Source organism: Drosophila ficusphila, unplaced genomic scaffold, assembly GCF_018152265.1.
Source record: "Drosophila ficusphila isolate 14025-0441.05 unplaced genomic scaffold, ASM1815226v1 contig_197, whole genome shotgun sequence".
Taxonomy (NCBI): domain Eukaryota; kingdom Metazoa; phylum Arthropoda; class Insecta; order Diptera; family Drosophilidae; genus Drosophila; species Drosophila ficusphila.
The window spans coordinates 2,723,137-2,736,170 of NW_025064091.1; the positions used below are offsets into that span (position 1 = coordinate 2,723,137).

Here is a 13,034-nt window from a genome sequence, read left to right on the forward strand (position 1 = left end):
ACTTATTTTTGGTTTCCAAGTGGTTCTGTCAAAAAAAGGCTGACCATTAAGTTTTCGTGTTTCCGGCGTTTTGGCCGATGTCGAACTGAATTATCGTCATTAAGCACCCACGATTCAGATTAGATGCACTCATCATTTCAGATTAATAACGAATTTGAATCTTCCACGCGAAGATTACTTCAAGCCAACGAACAAACCATTTGTATTGGCTGTTTTTCCCCTTAGCTGATTAAATGTTTCGCCTATTTAGAATTCCAATATCTAATCCGCCTGATATCTGTTTACATACTGCTATAATCACTTGTCTAATCAGCAGAACACCTCGATTATGGCACTGCCACTTCGAGCTCTTTTCTAAAATAAATGAAGGTCTTTAAACTCTGGACTCCCTGCTTCTGTTTTCGGGAAAGTAAAGGGTTGCCGACTTTTCCAAATAAAGGAAAGGAAAGAAAGGAGGAAAAACTTTCTACTTTAAAGAAAGACATTTTATTAACTTTTCACTTAAATAAATATTATATTTTGTACATAAAAATATTGAAATTGTTAAGCATTGCAGATATTAGATGTTGAAAAATTACTCATCCGCCATGTTGACTGTGTGATATTACTTATCCGCCATGTGGCTTATGTTTTGTTACTCATCCGCCTTGTTGGCTATAATATCACGTATCCGTCATGTTGTCATGTTATATACAATGTTTAATATTTGTTGCTCTCACTTTACATGATTTTTTTTATTTATTAAATCAAGTGCTTGGCCTACTGATCCAGTTCTTTGATGTTTCTATCTTTATGCTATAAAAGATATTGTTAATTAAATATAATAAATACTTACTAAATACACTTCAAATCAGACTTAATTCTTCAGCTTAAATTCATTTTAAAAGTTACTCTCTTTTGTAATTAGAAATGCATTTTCTACCAATTTCATATTATTTAGTTGTTATGTTGTGGTTGCCAAACGCACTAAATCACTTTGAATAAATGTTTGCAGACATTGACTCTTACCGTTGCCATTTGTTTACTGATTTCTGTGACTCACATTTATGATTTATAACTGGATCTGTGCCACATGTGCCCCCTTGATGGGCGAGTGAGTCAAGGTGCCTGCGTTGCACGCGATTCCAGATTCAGATCCAGATTCAGATAGGTTCGCCCGTCCGCAGAGCCCGACGGATATGTGTGTGTCCGTTCCGTCCGTCCGTTCAATGCTGAACGATAAGATATTGTTATCGACATTATCTCTTGGAGTAATGGAGTAAAAAAAAGCGCCACCCGATGGGCTGGCTTATTCGCTCGCGAGAGCGTCGGGGTTGAGAAAATCGCCCGAGGAGAGCGAATATATATATCGGGCGGAGAACATATATTCAGTGGGAGGATCGGCGGCGACTGGGCGACTCCATCAATCGGAGAGTGCAATGCACTTGCCGTGCTCCTATTTAGGGATATCTAAAAGTTGGCAAGAACCCGCTGCTTTGGGTGTGCTATTGGATATAGTATGGGTATGGGTATGGGTATGGGTATGGGTATGGGTATGGGTATGGGTTTGCCAAACGATTTCGCTTGTATTTGGCCACGAACATTCATGAAAATGTCCGACAGGCTAGCCCATATATATGTATATATACATATATGACGACTTTTGTTAGTGGTATATCGGTATCAACAATTCTTCGACAGTTTGCCGATAGATCAGTTTGCGCGTGGAAGGTCTCTCCTTCCTTCGTTCAGTGAACCTATATGTCTTGTATATTTAGTTGACTCTGCCGTTTGTTTACCCGTCTTTTTTGTTTGGCTAGGACCTTGAGTGCTCTCGACAAGCGGACAAAACAAATCAGTTAATAAACCAAAGAAAACTCAACTAAATTCCGTCGCTGGGAGAATGGTATGTTCACCCCAAAGATCATGTCCCACCTAAAAAATAAAACATCCTTTTTATTCATATAAACAAAATTACATCTTCCGAAAGTATTTATTATTAAAAGTGATTTAGTGATGAAGTGTTATGTTGAAGATCAATTATAACAACAACATTTTAAGCAACGAAATTGTATAATAAAAATATACATTAAGTAAATTTTATGTTTATAAAATATAATAGTTGGGTGAATTTCTATGAATCGAGAGAGAAATATTTTAAGAATATAATCTAGAACCGTTTTTATTTTTAAAATAATATTTCTATCAAAATTGAAATTAATTAATGATGAAATTTTGTATGTTTGGATCTTATAAACACGAATCAAAATATTGTGAAATACGAGATAATAAAGCTATCCTAAAATAACTTGGCTTTTATGATGTTTAGTGATAAATGCAGAGAGGAATGCTTTTTTCCTCTCTGAAATCCGTACTTCTTATCTTTACTTAAGGGTTATAAAATGACAAGAAGATTTTTGATTAGGAAACGAGAATTACCTTGGTCATGTTAACAAAATGATAAATCAAGCGTTCGATTTGTTCGGTTTTAAAAAATTAAAAAAAAGAAGCTTCAACCCAACCCTTTCTTAAAAAAACATTCGATGTCTGTAGTTTTTTTTTTTTTTTTTTTTTGGAATTGTCGCTCAAATAATTCTCGAAGAGCGTCGATTAGTCAGCTGAGGTGCCCGGCACTTAGATAGATATACCCATAATCTTATCAGTTTTTTGGCAGTTTACATATAAGCGGATAGATATGGGTGGGTCTCAGCCCCGACGAGAGTTGTGTTGGCCTCCGCCGAGAAGAAAGAGAATCACAGTGAGATCGTTTCAATAGGATATCGGATTATATAGCCGATTCTCTGCCACGGATATCAGTTTGAAAAGCACGCTTTGCGAGACCAAAAGTCTATGCGTTCACCACCTTGTTCGTTCTCAACTGAAAAAGACAAAAAAATATACAAACTTTTTCCAACCCTTTTTTTTACTCGTTATAAAAACACAAGTTACGTTAAGCCATTCGACTGATAAGCAATGTGCAACGCATAAAGATAAAAATATATTAATTTCTACACTTACAACTGAAGTTATGGAAATGGAAATGGAAATGGAAATGTCTGCGGTGCTTTTATTTTCGTCAATCGTGCATCGAATGACTCGCATTGAAAATATTGCATTCGGCCAGATAAATGTGGCCTATTTCGGGTTAGAGTGTGCAAGATTCGGCTTTTCAAACTGATGGGCGATAACTTACTCATCGAACTTTAACGAAGAGATTACCTGACTAGTCGGCTATTGGTTTCAAAAAAAAAAAAAAAAAAAAAAAAACAAAAAAAAAAAAAGAGGGAAAAAAGTTATTCCCGATAAGCAATACGACGAATTCGTGGTAACGAAGTATTTTAGAGAGATACGGAAATCGGTCAGTTTTAGTTATGCTATTGTTTCGCGTCGGTGCCGCATTGTCCCCAAATTCAATCAAATTTATGAACTTGGTTAGGCCCTAAGCCCCATTTGGCAGTGGATAAAATCAAGGCAGCACCATGGATAAGTTCCTCGAACGACTTCTTCGCAAAAGGGTGAGTTCAAAATGGTGCCATTCGATTGTATAACACCGAAAAGAACAAACAGCGGATATTGTTCCTCTATAAGGTCGCTGCATTAATGTGATTATGTGAGTGCGAGTGTTTATCCATCAACTAATACTTCAATAAACTAACTTGGTTCGTCAATATGTTGCGGAAAAATGAAAGAAATTCCCGGTTTGATAAAGTTAAGTCTTCAAATTTCATCGCATTTCTATTCAAAATTCATTTTCGATACATTTCACTTTTAAATCCCCCCAAATAATTGCGAATTTCCCGTAGTATTTGGGTTTTCCTTTCCGAATTGATTGATCGACAGCCATGGACTAAAAACATATGACTCATCTTAGATTACACAGAAAGAATTTTAGCAAAGCCAAAAACTAAACGCTTGATTATTTATATTTACTTTGATAAGGGAAAAGTATATATTGCATTTAGGAAACTTTCATATTGTATTTTTTAAATAAAAAAGTAAATATTTTATTGGTTAAATAGAAAAGTACAATTCTTTATTCATACTCTTCTTAGGAAATATGATAGCAAACTTTACGAGCAAGGTTTTACTTGATAGCCAGACTTGTTATTTTTTTATAACACCAAACAAGATAAAAAGTACCTCAGTTCGTACGCACTTAATTCTCCAAGTGCAAACGTTTTTAATATAGAACTCTTTAATCGAATTAAAGCAGCATTAAAAATGTGAGTTTTGCCATTAAGTGAGTATATAACCCAGGTCTTTCGTGTGCTGCCTTTCAATAAGTTCAATTCGCATAAAAAGATCTTATTTAAATGAAGCAACAAACTCCAACAAGAATCAGCTTTCGAATTGCGATCGTGCACGTAAAATAGTCAAAGCTAGTTCTTAAACAATTGATTTTGATGAGATTTGATTTGCGCGGAACGTCATCGAATTGACAATGCGGCAAATTAACTATGCACTTTGAACCTATTAGTTTGGTTCGCCTCGACTGTCTTCGTAAACTTTTCAACCGGCGACGTCAATAAGTTTGTTTCTTTTTTATTTCGAGCTTTTGAATTGAATGCCCGAAGCTGAGGCGCTTCTACCGATTTTCGAAGCTGTGAATGAAATGGGAATGGGCATTAGTATGGGTTCGCATCGTATCGTATCGTATCGTATCGGATCGGATCGGATCGGAATAGGAATAGGTATGGAAATGCAGATCAAATTCTCAGTGTGAGAACGGCTTTTCAGTGGCGCACATCTCGTGAATTTCGCGCTATCTGTTTAGTTATTTTTTTTCTTAGCTTCCGCGTTCAAAGGAGTCGTTAGAAATACAAAAAAAAATATAGTGAACTATATAGAACTAAGGCCAAATATCATAGGCAACTTTTAAGTGAAGAAGTGTGTGGTGTGTTTGGGCAAAGTATAAAACACAATTAGATAAGATCCATGTAAATGGAAAGGCAAATATGTACCACGCACTGATACGATACACAAATGCCAACAAATCTACTATATGTGTATAATATATATCTGACACAATGCTCGTGGATGTGCATCATAGAACTGTTCAATTGAAGTGTTAAAATTGCCCACTTAACATCGTTTTAAGGTTATACATTTAAGTGTGCTGAGAAAAAGTCGATAAATATACAAATGTCTGTATGTGCATTAGGGCGGACCTGAATAGTATGCCAAAAAAAAGTAATATCTTTGATATTTGAATATCAATAAATAGAAAATATATGCAGAAAAGATAGCACACTTAAAACCATACCTATAAAAGTTCGATCTTTTGTACATACAGTCGTATTGTGTGATAATCATACAAGAAAAAATAAAAAACAAACAAATTAACAACAACCAAATGGCAGGTGTTTGAAAATGCGATTGCGCCAAATGCGAAAAAAACGGGCATTGTTGTTATAAAAGTTTCCATTGTCCGGAAAAATCATTTCCCGGCGTGGACGCGTGGAAATTTTGCTTAGAGAAGAGATGATCTGGCGGAAAAGTGGTCGCACCGCCACCAAATGCCTCAAATTGATAATGTTGAACAATGAATTTCTTTGGCCATGAGCATCTGAGCGGATTTCGACGCATCGATCGGATTGGATCCTTTCCCACGAGTCCTTGGGCAGAACAGGAATCGTTCCACCTGAAGGACACCTTCCTCTGGAGCTGGCATAAGGTGTGTGATCCAAGCATATAGACGGTCTGGTTGTGCAATAGTGCTGGTGTACGCAACATTACGAAAGAACGCCAATCTAACTGGCTTATGTGGCGTATGAGTAATATAGACAACTAAAGTGTTCAGGTCATTGTCCTTAAATTAAGTACATGAGCACTATCAATGCGAATTCTTAAAAATAGTTATTATTATATTATTCAGATTAATAGAATTAAATATTTGAATCATTAAATCATTTTCAAAGATTTTATAGTTACATATACAGTCGACTCTCGTTAATTCGAAACTCGAGGGACTCTTGAAATATTTCGAATTATCGAGTGTTTGAAATATCAAATGGTTCGAAATTTGTTCTAGGGCTCATAGCTAACACTAACTTTTAATATGCATACCAACGAAAGAGTAACAGTAACTGAATAACTACACAAACCAATTCGTAAGAAGTGTGTGCGTCAAAAACTACATAATCAAAACAAAAACAAAGGCAAGTTTGAACTTGTCGCAAAATTTTTTTCTCTGCAACTTTGAATTGTCGAGTGTTAGACGCTGATGAGTTCGAATTAACGCGTGGTTTTGTTAAATATCAATGATTTTTTCGTTCGAATTACCAAGTGTATGAAAATGTATTGATTTAGTTCGAAATATAAAGAGATTTCGTAGGGACCTCGTGATAACTTTGAATTATAGAGAGGTTCGAATTATCGCAGGTTTGAATTAACGAGAGTCGACTGTATCAATCTTAAACTAAGAAGTCATTAAAGCTTCACTTTGTTAAAACCACTCTACGTATAGATAATAAATATTTTATTTTTTAACTCAACGCTTCCTTTAATCAACTAAAAATGGAAGCTGATTCATTGCGCAGACATAGAACACAAATATTCTGATAATAGAAGCTCTTATCACCATAAATACCTACCATTATGCTTTCCAATCAGCCCAAGTTCACCCGTTTCTTGCCGATTTGTCTTCCAGGGTTCCAGAGTTAGTACAATAAATGATTGGCTTCAAATACAAATCGGTGGTCCTCAGGATGTCAAGAAGAAACGGCCGAAGGGCCAAAATCGCATCAAGTCAACAAAATACACGTTAATCACATTCCTGCCACAAAATCTTCTAGAGCAATTTCGAAGAATTGCGAACTTCTACTTTCTGGTTATGACAATTATATCGCTTTTAATTGGTAAGAACAATTTATATGAAACATTTAAATATTTTTAAATACTATTTTATACTTTGCTTATCTATTTATGTATTTATTTCTTAGTGGTTAGAATTATTTCATTTTGAGTTTTTGTTTTTGCTTATGTTTAGATAGTCCTGTGTCTCCTATGACTTCGCTTTTACCCTTAGTATTTGTAATTGCCGTTACTGCTGCCAAGCAAGGATATGAAGACATCCTGCGATACAGGACCGATAATGTGGTCAATTCCTCACCAGGTGGGTACCAATATACTCCTTTCAATTTAGTCCTTTTTTAACAAAACTAGAAACTAATAAAATTTAATTTTATGGTTAGTATTTCCATATAAAAATTTAACGAATTAGCATTTTCTTTAATATATAAATGAAATGAAATTGTTTAAAAATCAAGAAATATACATATTTCAAAGAAGTTACAAAAGAACTATTCATTTTAAATAATATATCATCTAATCTGATTTTATTGTATATTGTATAATTATTTCTTTAAAGCAACATCTTTTGAAATTGCTTTCCCCTTTAAGAAAAGTTTTTCTACTTTTTAGCAAAAGAGATTCCCTTAAAATAATGGGAGGCTGCTCTTGAAGATAAAAGTATGGAAAGAGTCTTAAGTTTCAACCACTTGTTATTTAATTTGACATTTTGTTACATTTTTTTCTGTGTAGTTACTGTGATCCGTGATGGAAAGGAGGCGATAATTAAATCCCAGGACGTCTGTCCCGGAGACCTGATCGTTGTGGAGCGGGACTGCGATGTGCCATGTGACTTGGTCCTGCTGCGATCCACAGATCCCCATGGCAAGTGCTTCATCACAACGGCCAATCTGGATGGGGAGTCCAACCTGAAGACGCTGATGGTGCCAAGGGATCTGCCCACCGTGGACATCCAGGAGATGCACAAGCTGGGGATGATCGAGTGCGAGAGTCCCACCACCGATCTGTATAGCTTCAATGGCAAGATCGAGCTGAAGGGCGGGGAGGGACGAGTCCTGCCGCTGTCCACCGAGAATGTCCTGCTGCGAGGATCGCGGGTGAAGAACACCGAGTGCGTCATCGGATGCGCCGTCTACACGGGAATGATCTCCAAGCTGCAGCTGAACAGCCGACTCACCAGGAACAAGAACGCCTCCAGCGAGATATATATCAATCGGTTTCTGATCGTCATCCTCATCGCCCTGATCGCCATAGTCACCCTGCTCTACTTCCTCAAGAGGTGAGTTTCCCTTTGGGAAAGTTGACTTGATATAATCCCTAAGGAAGTATCTTAACTTTGATTAGAATCTTTTTTATCTTTTTATCAGTAGTCCAATGTATGGAGGTACTTACAGGTTTAAATATTTCAAATCAATTGGTGAAGTTCATTCGCCATTTAAAGTCTGTTCAGATACACGATGAGTAAAATCTTTATCTTCCTTTTAGCTAGCTTATATATTTTTGAATTCAAGCTAAATCAAAATTTTATAATTTCAACTATGTACATATATTTATTATACTATAGTTATGATTGTTATTATTATTATATTATATTATATTTATTCTATTTATTATCATCACATTTAATTGAACCTTTTTTTTATCAGATACAACGAACTGTTTGTGATCCCGAAGTTGACGTACTTGGGCGACGCGACGGACAGCTACAGTGTGAAGCAGTTCCTGCAGGACTACTTGTCCTTCCTGATCCTGTTCAACTACCTGATCCCCATCTCCCTCTACGTGACCATCGAACTGCAGCGGGTGATTGGGTCCTGGTTCATGGAGTGGGACATCGAGCTCTACGAAAAGGAGACGGACCAACCCTGCGTGGTGAACACCTCCAATTTGAACGAGGAACTCGGCCAGATCAACATCCTGTTCTCCGATAAGACTGGCACCCTAACCAAAAACGAGATGAACTTCCAGCAGTGTTCCATCGATGGCAGTAAGTTCCTCTTCAAGAAGACGCGACTGGAGGATGCGGAAACGAAGGCTCTCTTGGATATCAATAAGTTTAGTGTAGGTTTAATGAACCTTTAAAAAACTAACTTGATAATCCCTAAAAATGTTATTTTAATTTCCAGGCAAGTCAGAGGAATTTCTTCCAGGCCTTATCCATTTGCCACACCGTTCAGGTGGCTTCTGGTTCACTGGAGGAGGCTGATTCATCGGGCACCAAGAGAGAACCCGTGGCTGCCATCAAAACTGGTCCACCGGAAATGTACCAAATATCGGACATCACCGAGGAGAGTCACAATTCTAGTCAGCAGAGCGAGCTCAATGTGAGCCACACCATCGATAATTCCCTGTCCGGTCATCCAAATGGTGCTGGTTCCACTGCCGTTTCATCGGATGTGAATCCCCTCCTGGTTTCCGACGAAAGTTACGGCGTGGAGCGTCGCAAACGGCCGGTGGTTGTGAAGAGGAGTCCCAACTTTGCTCGCTCCAATCGAATGCACAATGGTCCCGCCATCGATCCGAATCCGAATCAGACTGATCTTAATGGTTCTCCCAATGGCGGCGGAGGATTGGGAGAGGCTACACCGAACTATCGGCCCATCTCGCTGCAATTCCGACGCTCTACCTCGGAGAAGGATCTTCCCCAGTCGTGGGAGGCCGCCAATGTCCAGGCTCCCGGCCATCGGAGAGCCCACTCCTATGGCGCTCCCAACGCCTACCTCTCCAGCCTGCCCCTCTCGCCCCCCGACCGGCCGCCCAGCGGCCTCTTCCGGTCCACGAGCACCGCCTCCAGAGAGTCCTACGCCGCCCCCACCTTCACCCGGCAGCCCACGATCCTCGTCCGCGCCGAATCGCAGCGCAGGAAGAACGAGATCCGCGACTTCATATTGTGAGTGTTATTTTTAATTGATTAATAGTCACATTAGCAAAGTTCTTTGAAAGTTTGGAGATATTTTCAAATTTATTGCCTACATTTATTATTGCTTTTTGAATGCTTGACGTGCAGGAAAGTGAGATTCGCGATATCAAATTGTAAGAAGGTTTTGATTTTTGATTAACAATTGGTTAACACAAACCACCAAAATGTATCAGAAACTTTGTAATTTAATGGAAATCTCAAACGAGGTTTGCCTTTTAGTTGGTTAAAAAACTTTACGAAAATAAGAAGGATATATCCATGATTTATAATATAATATACATTTTTTCCGAACTTGTAGAATTTTTTAAGTAAGTTTAATCAGTAAGCATTAACCATTTAAGATCCGAAAATAACAATCTAACATATTTGTTATTTTACAAGAATTTTATCAAGTTTTGATATTTTGTACTTCTGTTTAAGTGCCTTGAGTTTTTTGTGTCGCAATTTTTGTTATCAGCTTGCATAACTTTTAATAATCGGATGATTTCAGAAAGCAACAATCCATAAGCAATAAAAATATGGTATAGATTTTCATTCGTACCTACCTTTTTAACAATAATATCTATATCAATATCAACATATTCTTACCCAACTATTTTCCTAACTTATTGAAAGCAGTTTGATAATTTCTTTTTTGTAAATTACTTTCCTTTAGCACCTTGGACTACCAGGCTTCGAGTCCGGATGAGAAAGCGTTGGTGGAGGCGTGTGCCAACCTGGGAATGGTTTACACCGGGGACGATGACGAAACCCTTCGGGTGCGGATCGTTCCGCCGCACATGGACTACAAGCGACCGTTCGCCAAACCGAAGGAGGTGACCTTCCAGCGACTCCACGTCCTGGAGTTCACTTCGGATCGCAAGAGGATGAGTGTGATCGTTAGGGACACCGACGGCAGGAAGTGGATCTACACCAAGGGAGCCGAGAGCTATGTGTTCCCCCTGTGCGCCAACAGCTCGGCGGATCTGGTTTCAAAGACTGACGGCCACATCAGTGACTTCGCCAGACTTGGCCTGCGCACCCTGGCGATTGCCAGGCGTCTGATACCGGAGGAGGAGTACCAGGACTTCCTCGTCGAGTTGGCCCAGGCCAACAGCTCCCTGGAGAACCGGAAGCAGCTCAGCGAGGAGTGCTACGCCAAGATCGAAAGCAGTAAGTACTCCTTTTGCCTAAATGGTTTAGCTTTAGGTGATTAAAGTTTAAAGTTTAAAGTGATTAAATACCTTTAATTACTTACTTATTAAGAATTTTAAACACAAGCTTTATTGCTTATTATAATATTATAATACAATTTACAATGCAATACACTTACTGTGCTTTATTTCAAAGCAATTATAATATACAATATAACATTCAGTTGTACTTATTTTCTATCATCCAAGATCTTCATTTTCTTACTTCAGTTCAGTATTCAAATAGTTTTTACTGATCTACTTGTTTTCCATTTTTTTATTTCAATATTAGAATAACTTTGCTTATGAATTTATTTTCCATCATCCAAGATCTTTAGTTCTTATTTTATTGAAATATCTCAATAATTTTTCAATTTCCTAACTTTAATTCATTTTTCAAGATCTTGACCTCCTGGGTGCAACTGCTGTGGAGGATGCTCTGCAGGACGATGTGGCGGATACTCTGGTGTCCCTTCAGGCGGCTGGCATTAAGATCTGGGTGCTGACAGGCGATAAAGTGGAGACGGCTCTGAATATAGCGCTGTCCTGTGGCCACATTCCGCCCGATGCCAAGAAGTACTTCATCATCGACTGCAAGAACAGGGAGGAGATGCTGTTGCACCTGAACGCCCTCGATCGGGAGATCATATTCGGAATTGGTCAGGAGTGCGCTCTGCTCATCGATGGAAAGAGTTTGGGAGTTGCCTTGGCGGAGGCGAGTTCCGAGTTCCGAGATGTGGCCGTGAAGTGCACGGCAGTTCTCTGCTGTCGCCTGAGTCCGCTGCAAAAAAGCGAAGTGGTGTCGCTGATCAAGTCCTCCAATGAGAACTACAACACGGCATCGATTGGCGATGGAGCGAACGATGTGTCCATGATCCAGGAGGCCCATGTGGGCATCGGAATCATGGGAAGGGAGGGCAGACAGGCGGCTCGATGTGCTGACTTTGCCTTTGCCAAGTTCTGTATGCTGAAGAGACTGCTGCTCGTCCACGGCCACTATCATAGTGTTCGATTGTCCCTGCTGGTGCTGTACTTCTTCTACAAGAACATCGTCTTCATGGGGATCATGTTCCTGTTCCAGTTCCACACCTTGTTCTCCTCGTCGTCCGTCTACGATTCGCTGTTCCTCACCTTGTACAATGTGATATACACCTCGCTGCCAATCCTGTTCATAGCCATCTCCGAGAAGCCCTACACCGAGGAGAAGTTGATGAGGTGAGTGGTCTGGGGTAAGGTGGCATGCCAATCAGGCACCCTAACCTTTTTTTTTTTTTTTCCTATTTGATTGAAAAGAACCCCGCAACTTTATAAGAAGAACACGGACAATAAGCAGCTACATTGGCCATACTTTCTGATGTGGATGCTGTTCGCTATTTATCATTCCGTGATCATTTTCTACTTCGCCTTCTGCCTGTTTACGTACAACAACGTGATCCTAAACTACGGACAAACGGTGGCCTTCTCCTGCTTCGGAACCCTTCTCATGTGGACGGTGGTGATTGTGGTCAACCTGAAGCTCTGGCTCGTGTCGATGTATCTGTCCTATTGGTACATATTCACAATCATCATTTCCATTCTGGGCTTCATTGTCACGACGGTTATCTACAACGTTATCGATCTGTGAGTTCCTCGCTTCTTTTTCTGGGTCAAGTGTGATATGTGTATAATATTATATTATATATTATAGGGACTTCGATACGGACATTTACTGGGCCTACAACAATCTGCTGGCCTCTCTGCCCGTCTGGCTCTGGCTGCTGGTGACCTGTGTGGCCTGTCTGGTGCCCGACTACACCATCCGAATGCTCGCGAGGGCTCTCAACATCAAGAGCTTCAGCATTTTCCCGGGGAAACAGCGGAAGCTCAAGATGCGCGAAAAGTTCGAGAACACGTACTTGTAACCGACGACCCTAGGCCATAGTTTTTATATCCCTAATTTATTTATTTGCCCTATGTATACATTTTTTTTTGTTAGATAAACAATTTTTGTTGAAAAATTATCGTTGTTTTTCTTTTTTCTTTGGTGCCTTTTTAGGTACATTACCTTGGTATAACTGATAATATTATTATCATAACCGGAGAATTTTTTACAGCAGTAACATTATAACCAAAAATCATGGAACGTTTTCATAATAAATGGGAAAAATTATAAG

The 13,034-nt window shown here is 39.0% G+C and overlaps 1 protein-coding gene across 2 annotated transcripts; it reads left to right on the plus strand.

Annotated features, from left to right (window-relative positions):
* Positions 1-2,540: 2,540 nt before the first annotated feature.
* LOC108097734 (phospholipid-transporting ATPase IF) lies at positions 2,541-12,881 on the plus strand. Of its 2 annotated transcripts, none has more exons than XM_017200236.2 (10): positions 2,541-3,494; positions 6,629-6,836; positions 6,968-7,093; positions 7,522-8,068; positions 8,436-8,850; positions 8,916-9,679; positions 10,365-10,861; positions 11,283-12,096; positions 12,175-12,501; positions 12,569-12,880. In XM_017200236.2, exons 1-10 carry the CDS (start codon positions 3,459-3,461, stop codon positions 12,780-12,782), a joined length of 3,948 nt encoding a protein of 1,315 aa, XP_017055725.1. In that variant the 5' UTR covers positions 2,541-3,458; the 3' UTR covers positions 12,783-12,880. The 2 variants fall into 2 exon arrangements, with proteins under 2 accessions (XP_017055725.1, XP_017055724.1); XM_017200235.2 differs by lacking the exon at positions 2,541-3,494 and adding an exon at positions 4,870-5,653 and having other exon boundaries at positions 12,569-12,881.
* The last annotated feature ends 153 nt before the right edge of the window (positions 12,882-13,034 follow it).